Source organism: Eschrichtius robustus, chromosome 6 (genome assembly GCF_028021215.1).
Source record: "Eschrichtius robustus isolate mEscRob2 chromosome 6, mEscRob2.pri, whole genome shotgun sequence".
NCBI classification, from domain to species: domain Eukaryota; kingdom Metazoa; phylum Chordata; class Mammalia; order Artiodactyla; family Eschrichtiidae; genus Eschrichtius; species Eschrichtius robustus.
The window spans coordinates 75,381,280-75,406,246 of record NC_090829.1 but is presented as its reverse complement, the minus strand read 5'-3'; the positions used below and the strand labels follow the sequence as shown (position 1 = coordinate 75,406,246).

The window sequence follows — 24,967 nt, the reverse complement described above, 5'->3', positions numbered from 1 at the left end:
TGCCCAGGGGTTGAACCTGTGCCCACTGCAGTGGAAGCCTGGAGTCCTAACCACTAGACCGCCAGGGAATTCACAAAATTTACCATTTTTAAGTGTTCAGTTCATTCATATGAAGTACGTTCACATTGTTGTGTGCAGCCGTTACCACCATCCATCTCCAGGACTTTTTCATCATCCCCAAATGAAACTCTGTATCAATTAAACAGTAACTACCCATTCCTTCCTCCCCCTAGACCTTGATAACCACTGTTTTACTATCTGTCTCTAAGAATTTGACTACTACTCTAGGTACCTCATACAAGTGGAATCATACAATATTGCTCTTTTATGACTGGCTTATTTCACTTAGCATAATGTCCTCATGGTTAAGCCATCCAGGTTGGAGCATGTGTTTGTTGCCATTTTGATTAGTAATCCACAGGCTACCACTAAGCACAAAGTCACTTATAACAAGCCTCATATTTGTGAGATGTTTGTACATTTGTAACCATGAATTGCAAAGCCAAAGGTGAGCCTGGAGTACCAACACTGAATCATCTTTTGGGCTGAGTTTGGTGGGGGTGACATGGCAGAAGGCAGGTTAGTTTAGGCTAGGGAAATGACATATGTGAGGACAGAAAAGTGGAAACCCACACAACTTATGTGGTGACAAGAAGCCAACTCACCTCGCTATCCTCAGGTATCTGAGCACAACATTAATGAGGAAAACATAGATGATGCTATGATTTGAATGTTTGTGTCCCTCCCCAGATTCATATGTGGACATCCTAATGCCCAATGAGATGGTATGAGGAGGTCGGGTCTTTGGGAGGTAGTTAAGTCTTGAGGGTGGAGCCCTCATGAATGGTATTAGTGCCTTGTAAAAGAGCTCTCCATAGAGCTCCCCAGCCCCTTCCACTAGGTGAGGACACTAGAGAAAGCACCAGCTATGAACTAGGAAGAAGTCCTTACCCACCCAAGCTGGCACCCTGATCTCAGGCTTCCAGCCTCCAGAATCATGAGAAATAAATTTCTGTTGTTTATAAGCCACTCAGCCTGTGATACTTTGTTATAGTAGCATGAACCGACTAAGACATGTTAAGGGCAAAGACTGAGAAGCAAAAAGTACATATAATTAACTTCAACGTAAGAAGTGCAAATTCACGCCAGAGGGAACTGAGGGTGAGATGGGACATGTTCAAACTGATGTGTAGAGGAAGAGGTACTGCTGCTTTGTGTAGTTTGGATGGCAGGAAGCCAGGACAGGGGAGGCACAATCTTTCAGGTTGGCTTCAGACATGCTTGAACTTGCCTGTGAAACTCCTTGATGCACCTGCCAATCAGGATTTGCTGTGTAAGCTGTGTGCCTGCTTGAGAGAAGGACACTGAATGCAACAAAAAGAAACTGTCCAGAAAACGGACCTGTCAGCGGAGATTAAGATGAAGCATGGTTCTGGGGGCTGACCTGGAGGCAGGGTAGAGAGAGCCCTTTCTCAGGTTGTTTGTCTGGAGTTCAGGGGCTCCTGGGTTTCACTCTGGCCTGAATCAAAAGATAAAGCCTGGAGAACTCAGGAGAACCTTGCTTCCTGGTAGCCAGCTGCTGGGGGTGGGAGCAAAGGCAAGCCCAGGGCAGATGCTACAACTGTCCCAGCTTACCTGGTGAGTCACGTTGTGAGCACTGACTTGCGTCAGGAGGCTGGGTAGGAGCTTACCTGCCTCATCTTGTTTTGGAGCCTTGATATTTTCTTCACTGTTGTGCAGAACCACACAGTAAGGGAGTTGAAGGAGCTGAAAGCAGACGTCAGGAGAAAGGGCTGGTGTTCAAGAGATCCATGTGGGGACAATCGAAAGCCAACAAAAATGGGAACAATGCGAAGCTCTCCTTTTGTTTCATCCTATCAAGCACAAGCATATAATCCTGGATCAGGGGAATATCTATAGAAATGGATAGGAAAAGAGAGAGCCAGGACTTGAGGTGAAGGGGAAAAAAAGTCACAAGATTAACAAAACATCTCAGAGGGTGAAGAACTTTGGAAGCCACTGAAGGTCAACTTCCCATCTAAAGAAAATGATTGTTAACATTTTTGAGGGCTTCCTTCATGCTAGGCTTTTTTGGTCACACTGCACACAGTGTGTGAGATCTTAGTTCCCCGACCAGGGATTGAACCCATGCTCCCTGCAGTGGAAGCACAGAGCCCTAACCACTGGACCACCAGGGAATTCCCCATGCTAGGCTGTTCTAACCGATTTAAATTTAAGTCCTTTAATCCCCTTCAGAGGCCCAGGGACATTATGGCCTTTTTAGAGATGAGGCAATAGAGGCTAAGCAGCCTGCTTGAGGCAGGTAGTGAATGGTGGGATCTGGATCAGAACCCAGGCACACTGCTCCAACACCTGCAGGTCAGCCATCAATTCTACTTTCTCTCTGGTCTGAGCACGTCCAGAGCCCAAGATCCCTGTGTACTTCTCTTCTCATGTCCCTCCATTTGTGGACCACAGTGAACACATTCAGACTCTGGAGGATGGAGTAAAATATTTCCTTTCTGTTTCTATGCAGTTTCCTTTTGGATGGGTAGGCACTTCTTCTTGTCCTCTGAACTTTTTCTACCCTTCTCCCCATGCCCACCCTCAGGAGCCTGCCCTGCTTCATCCTACCACCACATCTTCTGTATTCAGGCCAGTGGGGCCTATCTGCCAAGTCCCTTTGCTCTGGTCCTCATACTCTTAAGAGCAGAAGGGCCATTTAAAAGAGAAGTCTCTGTCTTGCTAACATTGACTGCCTTGGTTAGAAGGTAGATAAATAAAGACCCAAACAATAGCCTGAAACTGGGGCTCTCCAAGCTGAAAATGAACGTGCTAGATATACCAAAGAAGTATACCATTTTATTATTCAAGGCAATATTATAAGTTGAAGTGTCTGGTTGTCTCAGAGGGGGATTATAATCTCTTCTTTGCCATTAGCAGCCTTTAGGTTTCATGCCACTGATGCTGGGAAGCCAGGCTTCAAACAGGCCCCAAATGGGTGGCATATGATTCCAGTGTGTCTAAAATCATTCAGCAGAGGTGCTGGTATGCACATACTTGAAACTTAGCAAGCTCTTTCCTTAAGATTCTTACAGCAGAAGGTGACTATGTCTTTTTTGCTTAAATCTTCCTCCTCCCCGCAGAGAATGGAAGGAGCAAGCAAATGAAACAGAGACAGAGAACCCCAAATGGCCATAACCGACCTCAGTGGCAGAGACTCAAGTCCTGAAAATTTCCTTGTGTTGAGCAGAAATTCACTTCCCATGGATCAGGTCTGTACTTTGAAGCCCACAGAGAAAGAACTTTTTCTTCCCATTGACAACCCTTAGGCTTCTGTTCTAACGGAGGAAACTCCCTATTTCTTTGATATACATATGTTCATTCTAGTATGCCAGTTTCCAGGCACCCATCATCATGATCATTGTGTTCTGATTTACTCAAGTTTGCCAATGTACTTTTTTTTCACAGTATGATTTTTTTAAATGAGGTATAATTGACATATAACATTATATTAGTTTCAGATGATAAAATAATGATTTGATATTTGTATATATTGTGAAATGATCACCACAATAAGTCTAGTTAACATCTGTCACCATACATAGTTACGAAAACATTTTTTTTCTTGTGATGAGAACTTTTAAGATCTACTCTCTTGGCAACTATCAAACATAATTTGCTAATATACTTTTCAAAATACGGCACTAGGAGTTTAAGTATTTTTTCTTGGGAAAGAGTAGTTATGCCGCACACATAATGTCTGACAAGGTAGAAGGAGAGAGAGAGATGGAGGTAATTTTAAAGAAGTAAGCTCAAGGACCAGAAAGATGGTATTGAAGATGGCACTGATGGTATTCGGTATTGAAAAACTGGGAATAATTGTTCAGGTGTAAGATGATTTGGAGTTGGCTATGCTTCCTGGTGGGAAACAGGAAATACAGATCTAGAGGAAGAATAAGAGATTAGGATTGAAGGTATAGATTAAAGGGTCTTTAGCCTAGACATAGGCAATAGTAGCTAGTCCATTGAGAAAGGCAGAGAACTCCCATTTGGGGATGAAGGCAGAGATGAAGGCGGAGACTCCCATTTGTCTAGGATGATCAGGCTGTGCCAGATGTTCTCCTAGTACTAGTATTATCTATCTTTACAGTTTTGTAAGGTGGGAATTACTGCCTTCATGAGGAGAGTAAAGCTGATAAAGGTGAAGTAACTTGCCCAAGGCCACCCAATTACTAAGTGAAAGGGCTGGGAATCCAACTCAGGTGACTTCTCAGGGAGTGTGATGAGTGCCTCAGGAACTTTTCCCCAAACTAGTGGTGTCAAGGATCAATCACTGAGCACTAGTGCATGAAGGTTTCCCAGGTGGTCAGTAGACTGAGTGCAGATTTAGTGCTTATGAAATAACAAAGTCCACAGTTTATTGGGAGGCTGGGTAGCACAGAACTTAATGGTTAGGAACACAGGCTTTAGAGAGATCTGGCTTCAATCAAGCTCTGCCCCTTGCTTGTTGTATGTTCATGGGAAAATGTCTCCAACCTTAGTTTCTTCACCTATGAAATAGTATTAGTAATACCAATTTTACCGCATTGTTATAAGGACTAAATGAGACCATGTTTGTAATGGATGTATACACATACCTATGTAAGTAAAATGTGTATAAAGAGTATTTATAGTGGAATCTAAAAAATAAAACAAACACATGAATATAACAAAACAGAAACAGACTCACAGATATAGACGATAAACTAGTGGTTACCAGATGGGGGAGGGGCAAAATGGGGGAGGGGATTTAGAGGTACAAACTACTAGGTATAAAATAAATAAGATACAAGGATGTATTGTACAACAGAGGGAATATAGCCAATATTGTATAATGACTTTAAATGGAGTATAATCTACAAAAATATCGAATCACTGTGTCACACACCTGAAACTAATATAATATTGTAAATCAACTGTACTTTAATAAAAAAGAGTATGAGAAGTGCTAAAATAGCAAGCATTCAACAAAATGTAGCTATTTCTTTTCTTTTTTTTTTTGGTCTTCTCTTGTACTTTATTATATGTCTTTTCATGATTTTTTATATTTTATTTTTTATTGAGGTAACATTGGTTTATAACATTACATATTTCACGTACACAACAAGCATTTCTACTTCTGTATTCACTACAGCATGCTCACCACCAGAAATTCAGTTGGCTTCTGTCACCATACAGTTGATCCCCTTTATTCATTTTGCCTTCCCCCTGGCCTCTTCCTCTCTGGTAACCACTACTCTGTTCTCTATATTCTGTGTGTTTGTTTTTGATTGGTTTGGTTTGTTCATTTATTTTTATTTTTTAAATATTCCATTTATGAATGAAATCATATGATATTTGTCTTTCTCTACGTGACTTATTTCACTTAGCATAATGCTCTCAAGGTCCCTCCATGTTGTCACAAATGGCAAGATTTCACCTTTCTTATGCCTGGGTAATATTCCATTTTATAAACATCTATATATCACATATTCTTTATCCATTCATCCACTGATGGGCACTTAGGTTGTTTCCATATCTTGGCTATTGTAAATAATGCTGCAATGAACATAAGGGTGCATATATCTTTTCAAATTAGTGTTTTCATATTCTTTGGATAAATACCCAGAAGTGCGATAGCTAGATCATATGGTAGTTCTAGTCTTCATTTTTTGAGGAACGTCCATTCTGTACTCCACAGTAGCTGTGCCAATTTATATTCCTACCAACAGTATATGTCACCAATGTCCTTGGGATATTGATAGGGATTGCAATGAATCTGTAGATTGCTTTAGGTAATATGGACATTTTAACAATGTTAATTCTTTCAATCCATGAGCACAAAATATCTTTCCATTTATATGTAAGTTGCCTTTTCTCCACATCCTCACCAACACTTGTTATTTCTTGCCTTTTTGATAATAACCATTCTGACAGGTGTGAGGAGATATCTCATTGTGATTTTGATTTCCATTTACTTAATGATTAGTGATGTTAAACATCTTTTCATGTGTCTGTTGGCTATCTGTATGTGTTCTTTGGAAAAATGTCTATTCAGCCTCTCTGCCAGCGCATTTGAAACAGGGAGCACCTTTCTATTCGATTCTTACAATTCAATATTAGAAATTAGAGGCCTTTCTTTTCTCTTCCAGTAGGTGGCACCACAGCACAAGTTTTTGTTTCTCTTGTCTGAGCTGCCTCAGGTAAGAGACAGAACTTTTCACCCTCCACTGCCTCCATCAGAGGTGTGGCCCCATGTGGTCCTTATCACTGCTTTTGCCTCCAGGGTTGTTGGTGCCTTTGCTGCTGCCAGTGTCACTAGTGTCACCACCTGAGGCACCAGGATGGTGGGTGCTTCCTCTGCATTTGGGATCTTATGAGTTGCAGGCTCTATGGCTCTCAGCGGAGGGGGAGGGTGGGGAGGTGAGCCAAGGTCATGAAGGCACCTCTGCTGTGTCTGGTGTTAGGTTCCTGGGCTCTGTCACTGCCGCTGGGGTGTAGGGCGCTGGAGTCATGGGTGCTTCCAAAGCTGGAGGGACAGGGTCTGAGGCCCCACTGTCACTGCTGCCCAGTTACCTGTGGCCGTGAGTGCCACTGTGGCCAAGAGGCTGGAGTGGTGTGCACTGCCTCTCCTGCTGCTACTGGGTTCTCTGGGGCTTTGGGCTCAATTGCCACAGCCAGAGGGCCAGGACTGCAGGCACTGCCTCTGCTGTTCCCCCAGTTCTACCTCCTCTATGTGTTCCAGCCCACCCACCCTTAGTTGTACAGATGTGTGGAATTCTCTGGCATCCTGGTATGTTGCACAGAGGCACCTTGTTGAGTTGTGGATGTTTTACTGGTTGTAGATTGAAGGGGAAAGACAAAGACAGTATCTTCTTCTACCATGTTGCTCTCCCAAAGGGTAGCTATTTCTTCCTGGGCAAATTTTCATCTGTCCCTGGCACTTAATATCAAGCCTCTTTCTAAATTGGAGAATGGGCATGGTGGACTGTAATGTGTCACCTTGGCTAGGTTAAGCTACTTCTCCCAAAATTCCCTTCCCTGTGTATTTCCAGTTAGGATGGTTCACAGAGACATTCTTGCAGGACATTGAGGGCAGAAGTAAAGCAATAGCCATTCTGCAGTTCACACACATTTTTATTTATTTGCTGGCTCACCTTGCTGGTGTGAGGCATCAGCCAGGCCTACAACTGCCCTATCTTCCTTTGGATCTTCCTACAGAATCTCTGGCTTTTGGACCAGGTGTGTGTGTTTAGTTCTGTGATGAAGGGTCCCAGCTTCTCCAGGACATCTGTACCGTCAAGGTCAGAGGCAACAAGGACTGACATGGTTTTATTGTGGGCTCCATCCTGTGTTTGCTCTCTTCCACTTTACATCCAGGCTCTCTTTCCAACTACCTGCCTACTGACTATATATATCTCCTAGTTAGGGTTGATAGATTTAGCAAATAAAAATACAAGTTGCTTGGTGAAATGTGAATTTCAGATAAACAACAAATAATTTTTTAGTATATCATTATTTGAAATTAAAATTTGTGTGTCCTGTTTTTGGTTTTTCTTTGCTAATTCTGGCAACCCTAACGGTGGGAGAGAAAGTGACTAGAGAAAGACAAGATTGCTGCGCAGAACCCACTTGAGTGTACATACATTCAACTGAGTGCTTTTCCCTAGCAGGGCTCATCTGCCCAGGTATAAGTTAAGGCCAAGGCTGATAACTGAGTTCATCCAAAGTTGGAATTTTACCAAGTGGATCTTGGTAAGAAGCACAAGAGAGTTTAGGGCAGTAGTTTGCAAATCTGAGTTTCCAAGAGCATCACTTAGAGGACTTGTTAGATCACAGATTGCAGGGCCCTACCCCTAGAGTTTTTTTAAAAAAATTAATTTATTAATTTATTTATTTTTGGCTGCACTGGGTCTTTTTTGCTGCTCACAGGCTTTCTCTAGTTGCGCTGAGTGGAGGCTACTCTTCGTGGCGGTGCGTGGGCTTCTCATTGTGGTGGCTTCTCTTGTTGCAGAGCACGGGCTCTGGGCACGCAGGCTTCAGTAGTTGTGGCTCGTGGACTCTAGAGTGCAGACTCAGTAGTTGTGGTGCATGGGCTTAGTTGCACTGCAGCATGCGGGATCTTCCCGGACCAGGGCTCAAACCCGTGTCCCCTACATTGGCAGGCAGATCTTAACCACTGCACCACCAGGGAAGCCCCACCCCTAGAGTTTTTGATTCAGTAGATCTAGAATGGGGCCCAAGAATCTGCATTTCTATGGGAATTCCCTGGTGGTCCAGTGGTTAGGATTCCAGGCTTTCACTGCCCGGGGGCCAAGTCTGATCCCTAGTCGGGGAACTATGATCCCCAAGCTGTGAGGCGTGGCCAAAAAAAAAAAAAAAGAATTGCATTTCTGATGAATGCAGCTGGTCCAGGGGACCACACTTTGAGATCCACTGCAGTAGACTGAAATGGGAGACAATGAGATCTAATGTAGATAAGGGGAGGGAGTAAGGATGGAGGAGGCTGAGGGGGCACAGAAGGTATAAGAAAGAAAGTTTGTATTCCTCGTCTTCAGAGTGAGCAGAAGACTGTGATGGCTCCTTCCAAACGGTTAGCTGTTCTACTTCCTTCTAGCTTTTCTTTCCTCTAATTTTGGACTATGTACTGTTCCTGTATTTCCTCTAATGCTGACATCTGCCTCCTTTTAACCAGGGAAGTTTTGAAAACTCTGGTGTCCAGTCTGATCTATGGGAAGCTGGGCATGAAAACAAATGCACTGATGGAGGCAACACTGCCACAGAGGTGCAGAAGTGAAGGGAAAAAGACTGTGACTGGTAAAAACTGTTCCAGGGAAAGCATCCAAATTAACTAGGTTTTCTTCCCTCTGAGAAGGTTAGGAATTGGGAAAATCCAAAGAAGGAAAGCTGGGTGAAATGAGGAAAGTAGCTAAGATTTTGTTTCCAGGTGAAGCTCTTCAGGAGCCAAAATATTCCCCACAGGAATCTTCACTACCAAGTCCTTTCTAAATCCTTAGCTATGTCACAGAATAACACATTTTATCCAACTCTTCAAGGAATATGGCCTAAAATGAAAAGGATCTAGATTTTACTAAGTATATACATATATGTAACATGCTGGACTTACAATTTCCAAAATTTACAAATAGCTCATACAATGCAACAACAACAACAAAATAATCCAATCAAAAAATGGGCAGAAGACCCAACTAGACATTTCTCCAAAGAAGATATACAGATGGCCAACAGGCACATGAAAAGATGCTCAATACTGCTAATTATTAGAGAAATGCAAATCAAAACTACAATGAGACATTCATAGAAAAATAGACAAAATGAAAAGGCAGAAGACTTTGTACCAGATGAAGGAACAAGATAAAACCCCAGAAAAACAACTAAATGAAGTGGAGATAGGCAACCTTCCAGAAAAAGAATTCAGAATAATGATAGTGAAGATGATCCAGGACCTCGGAAAAAGAATGGAGGCAAAGATCGAGAAGATGCAGGAAATGTTTAACAAAGACCTAGAAGAATTAAAGAACAAACAAACAGAGATGAACAATACAATAACTGAAATGAAAAATACACTAGAAGTAATCAACAGCAGAATAACTTAGGCAGAAGAACGGATAAGTGACCTGGAAGACAGAATGGTGGAATTCACTGCCGTGGAACAGAATAAAGAAAAAAGAATGAAAAGAAATGAAGACAGCCTAATGGACCTCTGGGACAACATTAAACCCAACAACATTCACATTGTAGGGGTCCCAGAAGGAGAAGAGAGAGAGAAAGGACTCGAGAAAATATCTGAAGAGATTATAGTCAAAAACTTCCCTAACATGGGAAAGGAAACAGCCACCCAAGTCCAGGAAGTGCAGAGAGCCCCAGGTGGGATAAACCCAAGGAGAAACACGTTGAGACACAAAGTAATCAAACTGACAAAAATTAAAGACAAAGAAAAATTATTGAAAGCAACAAGGGAAAAATGACAAATAACATACAAGGGAACTCCCATAAGGTTAACAGCTGATTTCTCAGCAGAAACTCTACAAGCCAGAAGGGAGTGGCATGATATATTTAAAGTGATGAAAGGGAAGAACCTACAACCAAGATAATGCTACCTGGCAAGGATCTCATTCAGATTCAACAGAGAAATCAAAAGCTTTACAGACAAGCAAAAGCTAAGAGAATTCAGCACCACCAAACCAGCTCTACAACAAATGATAAAGGAACTTTTCTAAGTGGGAAACACAAGAAAAGAAAAGGTCCTACCGAAAACAAACCCTTAACAATGAAGAAAATGGTAATAGGAACATAAATATCAATAATTATATTACACATGAATGGATTAAATGCTCCAACCAAAAGACACAGGCTCGCTGAATGGATACAGAAACAAGATCCATATATATATGTTGTCTACAAGAGACCCACTTCAGACCTAGGGACACATACAGACTGAAAGTGAGGGGATGGAAAAAGATATACCATGCAAATGGAAATCAAAAGAAAGCTGGAGTAGCAATACTCATAATATCAGATAAAAATAGACTTTAAAATAAAGAATGTTACAAGAGACAAGGAAGGACACTACATAATGATCAAGGGATCAATCCAAGAAGAAGATATAACAATTATAAATATATATGCACCCAACATAGGAGCACCTCAATACATAAGGCAACTGCTAACAGCTATAAAAGAGGAAATCGACAGTAACACAATAATAGTGGGGGACATTAACACTTCACTTACACCAATGGACAGATCATCCACACAGAAAATTAATAAGGAAACACAAGCTTTAAATGACCCAATAGACCACAGAGATTTAATTGATATTTATAGGACATTCCATCCAAAAACAGCAGATTACACGTTCTTCTCAAGTGCACACGGAACATTCTCCAGGACAGATCACACCCTGGGTCACAAATCAAGCCTCGGTAAATTTAAGAAAACTGAAATCATATCAAGCATCTTTTCCGACCACAACGCTATGAGATTAGAAATCAATTACAGGGAAAAAACCATAAAAAACACAAACACATGGAGGCTAAACAATACGTTACTAAATAACAGAGATCACTGAAGAAATCGAAGAGGAAATCAAAAAATACCTAGAGACAAATTACAATGAAAACACGATGATCCAAAACCTATGGGATGCAGCAAAAGCAGTTCTAAGAGGGAAGTTTATAGCAATACAAGCCCACCTCAAGAAACAAGAAAAATCTGAAATAAATAATCTAAACTTATACCTAAAGGAACTAGAGAAAGAAGAACAAACAAAACTCGAAGTTAGTAGAAGGAAGGAAATCATAAAGGTCAGAGCAGAAATAAATGAAATAGAAACAAGGAAAACAATAGCAAAGATCAATAAAACAAAAAGCTAGTTCTTTGAGAAGATAAACAAAATTGATAAACCTTTTTTTTAAAATAGTTATAAACTATTCTAGTTTGTGAATATGCCTAATTTGTATAAGCAGTTCTCTACCAAAAGCTTCTTCTTTTTTTTTTTTTTTTGAATTATTTATTTATTTATGGCTGTGTTGGGTCTTCGTTTCTGGGCGAGGGCTTTCTCCAGTTGCGGCAAGTGGGGGCCACTCTTCATCGCGGTGCACGGGCCTCTCACTATCGTGGCCTCTCTTGTTATGGAGCACAGGCTCCAGACGCGCAGGCTCAGCAATTGTGGCTCACGGGACTAGTTGCTCCGCGGCATGTGGGATCCTCCCAGACCAGGGCTCGAAACCATGTCCCCTGCATTGGCAGGCAGATTCTCAACCACTGCGCCACCAGGGAAGCCCCAAAATTGATAAACCTTTAGCCAGACTCATCAAGAAAAAGAGGGAGAGGACTCAAATCAATAAAATTAGAAATGAAAAAGGAGAAGTTACAACGGACACCACAGAAATACAAAGCATCATAAGAGACTACTACAAGCAACTCTGCCAATAAAATGGACAACCGGGAAGAAATGGACAAATTCTTAGAAAGGTATAACCTTCCAAGACTGAACCAGGAAGAAATAGAAAATATGAACAGACCAATCACAAGGAATGAAATTGAAACTGTGATTAAAAATCTTCCAACAAACAAAAGTACAGGACCAGATGGCTTCACAGGTGAATTCTATCATTTAGAGAAGAGCTAATACCCATCTTTCTCAAACTCTTCCAAAAAATTGCAGAGGAAGGAACACTCCCAAACTCATTCTATGAGGCCACCATCACTCTGATACCAAAATCAGACAAAGGTACTATAAAAAAAGAAAGTTACAGACCCATATCACTGATGAATATAGATGCAAAGATCCTCAACAAAATACTACCAAACAGAATCCACCAACACATTAAAAGGATCATACATCATGACCAAGTGGGACTTATCCCAGGGATGCAAAGATTCTTCAATATACACAAATCAATCAATGTGATACACCATTTTAATAAACTGAAGAATAAAAACCATATGATCATCTCAAGAGATGCAGAAAAAGCTTCTGACAAAATTCAACACCCATTTATGATAAAAAACTCTCCAGAAAATGGGCATAGAGGGAAGCTACCTCAACATAATAAAGGCCATATACGACAAACCCACAGCAAACATCATTCTCAATGGTAAAATCAATGTATTTCCTCTAAGAGCAAGAACAAGACAAGGATGGCCACTCTCACCGCTATTATTCAACATAGTTTTGGAAGTCCTAGCCATGGCAATCAGAGAAGAAAAAGAAATAAAAGGAATACAAATTGGAAAAGAAGATGTCAAACTGTCACTGTTTGCAGATGACATGATACTATACATAGAGAATCCTAAAGATGCCACCAGAAAACTACTAGAGCTAATCAATGAATTTGGTAAAGTTGCAGATACAAGATTAATGTACAGAAATCTCTTGCATTCTTATACACTGACAACGAAAGATCAGAAAGAGAAATTAAAGAAACAATCCCATTCACCATTGCAACAAAAAGAATAAAATACCTAGGAATAAACCTACCTAAGGAGACAAAAGACCTGTATTCAGAAAACTATAAGACACTGATGAAAGAAATTAAAGATGACACAAACAGATGGACAGATATACCATGTTCTTGGATTGGAAGAATCAATATTGTGAAAATGACTCTACTACCCAAAGCCATCTACAGATTCAATGCAATCCCTATCAAATTACCAGTAGCATTTCTTACAGAAGTAGAACAAAAAATCTTAAAATTTGTATGGAGACACAAAAGAGCCCGAATAGCCAAAGCAGTCTTGAGGGAAAAAAACGGAGCTGGAGGAATCAGACTCCCTGACTTCAGACTATACTACAAAGCTACAGTAATCAAGACAATATGGTGCTGGCACAAAAACAGAAATATAGATCAATGGAAGAGGATAGAAAGCTCAGAGATAAACCCATGCACCTATGGTCAACTAATCTATGACAAAGGAGGCAAGGATAATACAATGGAGAAAAGACAGTCTCTTCAATAAATGGTGATGGGAAAACTGGACAGCTACATGTAAAAGAATGAAATGAGAGCACTCCCTAACACCATACACAAAAATAAACTCAAAATGGATTAAAGACCTAAATGTAAGACTGAACACTATAAAACTCTTAGAGGAAAACATAGGAAGAACACTCTTTGACATAAATCACAGCAAGATCTTTTTTGATCCACCTTCTAGAGTATAGGAAATAAAAACAAAAATAAACAAATGGGACCTAATGAAACTTAAAAGCTTTTGCAAAGCAAAGGAAACTACAAAGAAGACAAAAAGACAACCCTCAGAATGGGAGAAAGTATTTGCAAATGAATCAATGGACAAAGGATTAATCTCCAAAATATATAAACAGCTCATGCAGCTCAATATTAAAAAAACAAACAACCCAATCCAAAAATGGGCAGAAGACCTAAATAGACATTTCTCCAAAGAAGACATACAGATGGCCAAGAAGCACATGAAAAGCTGCTCAACATCAGTAATCATTAGAGAAATGCAAATCAAAACTACAATGAGGTATCACCTCACACCAGTTAGGATGGGCATCATCAGAAAATCTACAAACAACAAATGCTCAAGAGGGTGTGGAGAAAAGGGAACCCTCTTGCACTGTTGGTGGGAATGCAAATTGATACAGCCACTGTGGAGAACAGTATGGAGGTTCCTTAAAAAACTAAAAATAGAATTACCATATGACCCAGCAATCCCACTACTGGGCATATACCCTGAGAAAACCATAATTCAAAAAGACACATGCACCCCAGTGTTCATTGCAGCACTATTTGCAATAGCCAGGTCATGGAAGCAACCTAAATGCCCATCGACAGACGAATGGATAAAGAAGATGTGGCACATATATACAATGGAATATTACTCAGCTATAAAAAGGAACTAAATTGGGTCATTTGTAGAGACGTGGATGGATCTAGAGACTGTCATACAGAGTGAAGTAAGTCAGAAAGAGAAAAACAAATATCGTATATAAACGCATATATGTGGAACCTAGAAAAATGGTACAGATGAACCAGTTTGCAGAGCAGAAATAGAGACACAGATGTAGAGAACAAACGTATGGACACCAAGGTGGGAAAGTAGCGGGTGGGGGGGTGGTGGCGGGATGATTTGGGAGATTGGGATTGACATGTATACACTAATATGTATAAAATGGACAACTAATAAGAAACTGCTGTATAAAAAATAAATAAAAATTTAAAAAATTTTTTAAAAAGAATGTCTCTGTGTATAACTGAGTCACTTGGCTGTACAGCAGAGACCGGCACAACACTGTAAATCAACTACACTTCAATAAAAAAAGGTAATAATAAAATATGGAAACAGAATGCAGTGCTAAAACTGGCCTGAAGTCTTACAAAAAGTAATCAGACAAAAAGGCTGAGCATGGGGCAGAGAATACTCTTCTATATTAAAAGAGAATAAAAAGACCTAGCAACCAAACATGTGAACCTTGCCTCTGAACTGAAATAAAAATGCTGTAAAGACATTCTTGAGACCAGTAGGGATGACACAACTGAATGGCTGTTTATTTCCTTGGATGTGATGTGGTGCTGTAATGGTGTAGAGTGGGGTCTCTCAGCCTCAACACTTTGGAGATAGATAATTCTCTCTTCTGGGACTTCAGCAGCATTTCTGGCCCCTGCCCAGTAGGTGTCAGGAGCACCGCACCTGTTCAGGTGCAACAAGCTGAAAAGTCTGAGACGGTTTACAATTAGGAATGAAGGGTTGCATCACATCTTGAATTTACTAAAGAAACATCTTCAAATGGTTAAATGGTGAATTTTATGTTATGTGTATTTTTTCTCAATAAAAAATGTAATTTAAGAAAAAAAGAAAACTACAATGAGATACCATTTCACACTGCTCAGAATGGCCATCATTAAAAAGTCTACAAATAACAAATGCTGGAGAGGGTGTGGAGAAAAGGGAACACTCCTACACTGTTGGTGGGAATGTAAATTGGTGCAGCCACTATGGAAAACAATATGGAGGTTCCTCAGAAAACTAAAAATAGAGTTGCCACGTTATTCAGCAATCCCACTCCTGGGCATACACCCGGAGAAAACTATAATTTGAAAAGATACATGCACCCCAATGTTCATTGCAGCACTGTTTACAGTAGCCAAGACACGGAAGCAACCTAAATGTCCATCGATGGAGGAATGGATAAATAAGATGTGGTATATATATACAATGAAATATTACTCAACCCTAAACAAAGAACAAAATAATGCCACTTGCAGCAACATGGATGGGCCTAGAGATTATCATACTAAGTGAAGTAAGTCAGACAGAGAAAGACAAATATATCACTTATATGTGGAATCTAATAAAAAAAATGATAGAAATGAACTTATTTGCAAAACAGAAACAGACTCACAGCTCTCGAAATCAAACTTATGGTTACCAAAGGGGAAACATGGCGGGAAGTGATAAATTAGGAAATTGGGATTAACATATACACACTACTATATATAAAATAGATAACTAACAAGGACCTACTGTATGGCACAGGGAACTCTACTCAATATTCTGTAATAACCTATATGGGAAAAGAATCTGAAAAAGAATGGATGGATATATATGACTGATTCACTTTGCTGTACACCTGAAACTAACACAACATTGTAAATCAACTATAACCCAATAAAAATTTAAAAAAAAATAAAGGATTAGAGAAAAAGTGATAGTAATTGAAGACAAGCTTCTACATAACTGACATTCCTAAAGAGTAAAACTGAAAACAGTAAATTAAGGTAAAATTCGAAAAAATTATTTGAAATTTTTAGACTTGGATCTATGGATTGAAAAGGTATACACTGTCTTCCAGGAAAAACAGACCCAGAACAGTCGTCACCAAAACATATCTGTTTACAGAAGCTTAAACCTTTAATACATTCATCCCTCAGTATCCGCAGGAGGATTGGTTCCAGGATCCCCTGCAGATACCACAATCTGTGGAGGCTCAAGTCCTTTATATAAAATGGCAGAATACAGTAGGCCGTCTGCATCTGCAGTTCCGTATCCGCGATTCAACCAACTGGGGATAGAATTTACGCAAATATGGAGGGCCAGGGCCAACTGTGCTCTTCAGATCTCAGACCCTATTCACCTCAGACAATGATGACTTCCCTCCCTTTCAGGACTGGGAACTCAGCGACAGCCACCAAACCTAACAAACGTGCTCCCGCTTCCCTCCATGTCCTACTCACAGTGGAAGGTGCGGTGCTCTGCTCCCACCTTCTAACCTCTCAGAGCCTGACTTGATTGGGCATCTGTCTTTTATCTTAAGCCTTTGCTCTCTCCACTCTTTCTTATCAGCATGCTATATGTATTATCCCATCAATTTCAAGTCTAAACTTTACCGTAAATAATCGCTTAATTGTGCCCCTCCTTCACTGACTCCAGGACAAAGACCATGTCTGTCTGTTTCTTGTGTTCCTATGGCCCAGCAGAGTGCCTGACACAGTTGGTGCTAAATACACGTTGAATATAGTAAGTACGCAACAAATACTTCTTCAATGTTCAGTCACTAGATTCAGTATCTCCACTGTGCTAAGTGTCAGAAGGCACTCTCAAGTGCACTTACACCCTGGAGGCAAGTACAAAAGGCAGCCCCTCCCCATCCAGCACTACAAGGTCTGGTCATTCTGCATGCACACTCTTGCTCCCCTGGCCCTTTCTGTTTCCCTCATCTTTGACTCATTTCTTAGTACCCAATTCTTAGGCCTTCATTCTCCCTTGTATTTAGACTTACCTTCACTATCTGTTCCTTCCTCTGGGCACTAATAAGTTCTGGATCTATGTTTTCGGCTTACTTTTAGCAGCTGAATGCCACACCCAGACCGGTGCCTGCCCTCCCTGGAGCTGACCTGCTGCGGTTCCTCAGCTCAATAGACTCCAGTCTGCTCATTTTCACCACCATGCTCCTGGGCCATAGTGCACGGCAGCCACACCAGGCACTGTCATTCCCGACCTGGAACTGAATGGTGGTATGAAAATTATAAAACAGCAGGAGCGAACTGTAGGGGGAGGGGAGTTTCTGCCAAATTAATAAATTAGTGAGAACTGCTGGCTCCCTTCCTCCAAATCAATCCTTGAGAAATGATGGAGGGGTAAGACCCCCTCACCACCACCCCCAGTTAATAACACCACCAAATAGATATGCATATATACTTCAGAAAATTGGGCTGTTTTGAAATGGTAATGGGGAGACAGGAGGAGGAATGGTCAGAGCCTGGGGTGGAGGGCAGCTGTGAGAGGATGTTAGAAAAAAAAAGGAGGAAAAAACCCCATCTGAGGAGATCCAGCATGGGGCACACTGCTGGTGCCGGGGTTCTGGGGCAAAATCCCAGAGTGGCAAAGCCACAGACTCACCTCAATCAGGCTGAGGACTGATTTGCCTCAGATATTTCCCTTCTTCACTTTTCTCTTCATCACGATGATGCTTATCCCTAAAGGTTATTTAACACCTATATAGCACTTAAGGGCTCCCTCTTTACTCCTCTGTCAAACCTATCGTAAGAAATGCAGATTTTACACATTTTATTTACTTAGTAACAAGCATAAAGCTAACCAAATCATTTTAGAACGGTGGCATAACCTGTTTTATCTGACCTCTGTTAAGATTCAAGGCTCTGGGGCTGGTCTGGCAGGCTGTGCTGAGGCACGTGACATTTGCTCTATTCTTTTTTTTTTTTTTTTTTTAATTAATCATTTATTTATTTATTTATGGCTGTGTTGGGTCTTCGTTTCTGTGCGAGGGCTTTCTCTAGTTGTGGCAAGTGGGGGCCACTCTTCATCGCGGTGCATGGGCCTCTCACTATCGCGGCCTCTCCCGTTGCAGAGCATAGGCTTCAGACGCGCAGGCTCAGTAATTGTGGCGCACGGGCTTAGTTGCTCTGCGGCATGTGGGATCCTCCCAGACCAGGGCTCGAACCCGTGTCCCCTGCATTGGCAGGCAGATTCTCAACCACTGCGCCACCAGGGAAGCCCCTACTCTATTCTTTGTAGCTTCCTCGCTTCCATTAAATTTTCAGACCCTCAACCAAATATATCAAAGTCTTCACTATATAAACACTAATGAGCACCCATGTGTGTAAGCACATGTGAAATCTCTTTCAATCAACCTGTAGCCTTCTTAAAATGTCATTAGGAGACCTAATGGGGTTGGGTGAGGGGGAAGCCAGGAGATGTTCAGATATTGTGATTTGAATATTTTCAAATGAGACAATGTCAGAAAGTTGAGTTACTGATTCTGTTGAAATTGAAAAAATTGTTAGTGGCACTGAGTGTTAAAATGGCATCGAATCTAAGATATACTAATGTCTATAGGCAGAAAAAAAAAATTTCTATACATATAAAATGAGAATGGGGACTTCCCTGGTGGCACAGTGGTTAAGAATCCGCCTGCGAATGCAGGGGACACGGGTTCGAGCCCTGGTCTGGGAAGATCCCACATGCCGCAGAGCAACTAAACCCATGCGCCACAACTACTGAGCCTGCGCTCTAGAACTTGCGAGCCACAACTATTGAGCCCGCATGCCACAACTACTGAAGCCCACACGCCTAGAGCCCACGCTCCGCAACAAGAGAAGCCACCACAATAAGAAGCCCATGCACCACAACAAAGAGTAGCCCCCACTCGCTGCAACTAGAGAAAGACCATGCACAGCAACGAAAACCCAACACAGCCTAAAATAAATAAATAAATAAATAAATTTATTAAAATAAAAAAAAAAAAAATGAGAATGGTATTGGTCATCTACCAGAACATCAGATGGTGTATTTGGACTTCTATCTCCAAATATGTCCAGTTTATTTCAAACATTAAAGAACAAACTTCTGGCGGAACACTAACAAGCTGATTTAAATAAACCACTCCATTTCAACGTACCTACCAGAGAGTTGTTGACAAAAGACTCATTTATGTATTGATGCCTATTAAATAAGATATATTCTATGAACATACCAAAAGGTAGTATAAGCAGGTAATGTATGAGACATAGACGCTTTGTCTTCAGTATACCGTACAAATAATATTGAATTTATTCAACTACTTGAAGTAATTTATTGTACATAGTTTTAGCTACTTACATGAAATATCTAAAATGTTAAAAAATCTAAATATTATCATTAAAATTTCCCACAAAGATCTCAGCTCAGCAAGTAGGTCACAGAGGCTGTGTTCAATCCATTTCACAGTGCTTGGCTCCAGGCCACAGGGCAGGATGGCTCTGAGTGCACATGGTGAAGGCATGCCCCAGGTACGTTCTCTCAAACTACAGTCAGTTTATGAGGAAGAATCACGCCCCACACTCCACAGCCACAATTTACTTGCTGCTACCAAATGGAGTGTGGTACTTGAATGCGCAGAGCGGTCCTGCAGTGAGACTCCTGGCCCACAGCACAGAACAAATGGGACAGGAATAACCTCCAGCCAGAGACGGCTGCCCTGAATTGTTTTAGTCGGCTGTCTTTCCTGCTTAACTATTTGAGGAGGGTTATTCCCTGTAGCTTTACATAAGACCTGTCCCTATTCTTTAAGTAGGACAATTTTACTCCAGTTAAAGTAAAAATTGAATTATGCTTCATCATAAACACCTCATCGTCCCCATATAGAGTGCATGGCTGTGTTTGTATTCCTCATCCAGGTCTAAAAAAATTGATGGTGTTAATTAAGTAAAGACAAGATGCAGATTAGTTTCCATTTTTATTAAAGCTGTGTTTTTTCTAAGTAATATATTACACTTAAAGTTAAATACCATAAATAAAGATCAGTTCTTAAATCTATTTTATTTATTAAAAATGTAAACAAAAAGAAAATAATTCACCACTCCCTCCCCAACCCTGACTAAATGTATCAAAAAAAAAAAAAAGGTCATCCTTTCAGGTAAGTTCTTTCTTCAGAACGAGTAGCACAGACTTTATTAAAATATGTTAGTCCTCTTGGGCTGCAGGGACATGGCACGGATGACTGGTGCCAACTGTGAAACAGGTCTGTGGGGCTGTGACTGAAGTCCACCTCCTCCTGCCAGGACTACTCAAATGCCCTCAGAAACGGGCTCTTCTCTCTCCATTCAGTGTCCAAGGACAAGGACAGCGCTAAGGCACTGAGCACAGGACACTGAGATGAACATGGTGTGTAAGCTGGCATACTCCAGGTGGTGGGTCAGAGCCAGCAGTGACCTAGCAATTCTGCATGAATTAGTCATGCAGAATATTAGACTATTCTGAATATTCATGAATATTAGTCACAGAATATGAAAGCTGGAAAGATTCTGAGAAAGCATCTAATTTTACAGATGGTCTCAATCAGTGAGTCTTCTGATATTGAAGCGGATATTGATAAAATTTTATGGAATACTCTGGTATACTTATTTATGTATCTTCCTAAAACTATTTAAACTTCACTAATGTTTCACTTTCAAATATTGATAAACTCTAAACCAACATATTAGGCTGAAACTAATTTTAAGCATAATTTATTACATTTTTAGAATGCCTAATTGATCTTAACAAAAATAAGTATCCTTAAGAAATAAGTAAGGGAAAAGGATGTTTTTCAGGAGAATACAGAGGGATCTACATTAAGACTACCTAACTGCTTTCCAGTTTCTTTAAAGCTATCAGCTCAAGTCTAGCGACATGGCTTTTGCTTCCTTCCTGTAAATTCTGTTCTTGAAAACCTGAGAGACAAATTCACTTGTTAATTTTGACATTGGGACCTTAATACTATCAAAATGAACCTAAGTCTGAACTGAAAACTGAGGTAGTCAGTTTTTATAAGCACTTGACCCTTTTGAGTCAGAAAGGGACTTCAGTCTACTATCCTCAAATCAGCTATCCCCATTCCCCTTCCCTGCCCCACCTCACTCCCACCATGGCTGCAGTCTGCATGGTCTCTTTCTCAGTGAACTGGTTTTGTGAACATAAAGGGTATTACCTTCCACAGGATACTGAAATTTAGGTCATCTCAAATTCTTCAGTTCAAAACTTAATTCTAGCCTGCTAATTCTGCATTGAAATGTCAGATTTTAAAAATCCTTCTTCTTAGAATATTATTTTAGAATTTTATCATATTATAAGGGACTAAACCATGCCTCTTAAAATTTCTTACAGGTTCAGTGGTCTTCTAAATCTTCACTGAGTATACTATGCAGAATCAGTGATAAGCAACCACTTTCAAGACTTGTTGAAGAGGAAGGAAGACGCCAGCACTGTTAGTTACCCTCAAAAACTCAAGATTTCTTAACATCATACTTTACCAGGTTCTACATTTGTGCAGAGAAAACACTGGGCTACCAGATTCCAAGCTTAACAAATATATATATATAGAAAAAATGTCATCTATAATATTTTCTTCAGAAAGTCATTAGTGCAAATATAATTATATCAATAAAAAATAAAGCTAAAATATATTTCAAGTATAAAAAGCACCATGCTCAGAAACAATACTACCTAAATGGCATTACTGCACAACAGTCAAAATATAATTGAACCTATCACTGTGAGTCTCAATTATATTATGAATCCATATTATTTTTGGTGAAATTCTTTATACAACTTTGCAGGATGATTCATAATCACATTGGGTATATAAGTTTAGATTTTTATAACTTTCTTTAAAAATATACTCTACATTTTTCTCTGACTTTTCATGATTTAAAGTATGCAGAACGTAGGCAGAAACACCATTGGTATTAGATTTTCTTCAGCTGAGGCTGGCTATGCTAGAGACCCCCAGCTTTTCACAATGACAAATACCTCCAATTTAAAATTGTAGGCAAATAAGTATTTTAAATGTATGCATTTTTTAAAAAAAGGTGACTTTCCTCTATGCTGGAGTTGCTGTTTGGCTCCAGTGCCAAATAATAAGTTGGAATTACTCCTTAGTAATTATGCTGTTTGTTCACTTAGCACAAGTTCTTAAACTGAGTGCTCAATAACTGTATGCTGAATTAAAGGGCCAACCAGTGAATGAATGAATGAATGCATGTCCAAGGGCTATGTTTCTAATGTCACAGGACTTCATTAGCTTTAGAGAGAAAAACTGGGCATCATTCATCATTAAAGATTTTCAAATTGGGTTTACTAAGTAGGGTTGGTCAGCTCTAGTACAAGAGCAGAATTGCTTCTGGGGACCAGAATCTATGGGTGACAGAAAGAGTGTCAAATACAAGAGGTAAAGGACATTACCTCCTTTTAAAACAAAGGCAACTTTCTGACTTCTGTGGACTAAGCCATACCCTGTGTGGTAAAGTGGACCCTATTGGATAGGCCCTACACCAAACCTACACTTTCCTATAAACAATTCAGACCATCTTGTTTTGACTTATATCTTTTCTTCTTACACATAAAATAATTTTCAGATAGTCAAATTCTTCTGTAACAATTCCTAAGCCCACTTGAAAATAACTGCATACCTGTCTATACCAGAATTTCTTTTTATCTTCATTGGTCAAAAAGGAAAGTTCTATTTTTGTTGGATTGCAGTTGTCGTAACTATTATCTGAAAAACATACAATTAGGTTTTCTTTTATTTGCATGTCTTCAATGTTTTCACAGGGCAGAGTATTTTTCTCTCTCTGCTTCCCAGTTTTTCAAGTCATTATTAAACTAATGGAGAATACAACTGGAAGCTACTCTCTGAAGATCAATGAGTACAGATACAGCTACCAACACCTAATGGTTCAGCAGGAAACTGCCACACAGCTGGTTTGAAAAGGCTAGCATGGTTAAATCATAAGATTTAGCAAAACATAATTAAAAAAAAAAAACAATGAGAACAATGACTTAGGTGTACCATATACAGTCATTAAATTCAAAATAGGTATAATAGTGATGTAGAAATCCCAATTTAAGTTATTTTCTGTAAGTCAAAGGACAATTTATACTTTTGAGGACAGGGTCCACAACTTATAACCTTGCAATGATTAGCTGTTCTTTAAATTATTGCAGCAGTGATGGAATTTCCCATTGTTTTAGGTTAATGAAAATGCTGAGGTATGTAATAACTGAAATTTTCACCTATTATCCCATTTTCAAAGGAAAACTTCAAGAAGAGTATTTATCCTGAAAAATAAAGAGACTTGGTGATTTGGAATTCCTCCTCCTTCTCCAAACTTTGAGGCTGTTGGGTTGCTGATGAGGAATGACTGCTGTGAAGCTCTGCTTCAAGATCTGATTGTGGTCAACACTTCCAAGCCAAAGTCAGGAATGCCACTTCTGCCATCTGCATAGGCTGGCACTCGCCCAGATTTTGTGCTTTGTTCAGAGGAACATGACACAAAGGAATGTCTGCAGAATTCACTTTTCCATTCCTAATGCCATACGCACAGAAGAAATCCAGCCAGCAGAGGAAATAGATTGCCTAGCAGAAGCCAAAGGGTAACCACCGGGCTAGAGGAACAGGAACAGAGATCTAGGGTTGAAAACAAAAAATTGACTTTCCATAGACATTTTTGGAAAAAATTATACCAACTAAAATGCTGACAGATGAGTAGAGGTAATTATTAAAAGGTGAAGAAGGACTACCTTGAAGAGTGGAATCAAGAGTGACTTCCTGAAATCCATATATGCATAGTCTTTTTTTATATTTATAGAAAAAGAACAAAATATTTTTGTAGGAGAAAAGAAGATGTACCTACCATATCAAGGTACAAAATCAGCACCCAAGAAAAGACAGGGTAGTATCCTGGCAAAGCTAAAGATGCTACACAGGAAAGTAAATGAAATTCTTGGCTATTCTGACATGGGATGCTGGACTCTCTTCTTCTATTCTACCTTGTCCCTTCTAAGTAGGGTGACCGTATAATTTATCATCCCATATCAGGACATTTCGAGATAAGCATTGAAATAAATTTCTAGTCTCAAGATGGAGCCTCTCCTGCCCATGGTGCCACATCAGCAAATTAAAACTTAGATAACTTTCATGTTTGTGTAAATGCTCCACTTGACCAGAACCACAGGATACCCAGTCAGCCAATCTCCAACCGCCAAGCCAATGTGGGCTCTATACTTATTTCTTTGTTCCTTGATCTTTCTAAATAAGGTTAGATACTTAACCCCGGCCCATCAACCCAAGCTGAGTACTTCTTCCTTGTTTCCTGCTTGTAGCCCTTTTCCCTTATTTTACCGTTCTCTGGACTCCTGAGAGTAGAGACTGCCTGTGTGAAATAAAATTTGCTTTGATCAACTAAATTGTTCTCTTTGATAATTTTAACGCAAGGGAATGCTATTAGTAATCATACCAGGACAATAGGCATGTGGACTGTCCCAGGCAAAACAGGACATATGTTCCCCAATCTCTAAATATCTACCCATCTATCCGTATCACCCCAGGCTTGATTTGGAAACAGCAGAAGATTCTATGAGTTTTTGGCAGTAGGAGTTTAATTTATCTAAGAGTTGTTCTAAGAGCTAAAAC

The 24,967-nt window shown here is 40.1% G+C and overlaps 1 protein-coding gene across 3 annotated transcripts in view; it reads right to left on the bottom strand.

The window, feature by feature from the left end:
• Positions 1 to 1,807: 1,807 nt before the first annotated feature.
• Positions 1,808 to 24,967, bottom strand: part of LMLN (leishmanolysin like peptidase) — a 96,683-nt gene continuing 73,523 nt past the window's right edge. For 2 of the 3 annotated variants that reach the window (XM_068546570.1, XM_068546572.1), the window contains one exon: positions 20,239 to 23,962. In XM_068546570.1, coding sequence (XP_068402671.1) covers positions 23,862 to 23,962 — 101 coding nt within the window. In that variant the 3' untranslated portion in view covers positions 20,239 to 23,861. Of the gene's footprint in view, positions 1,875 to 20,238; positions 23,963 to 24,967 lie in introns of those variants that run through there. The other variant, XM_068546571.1, reaches the window with a different exon arrangement.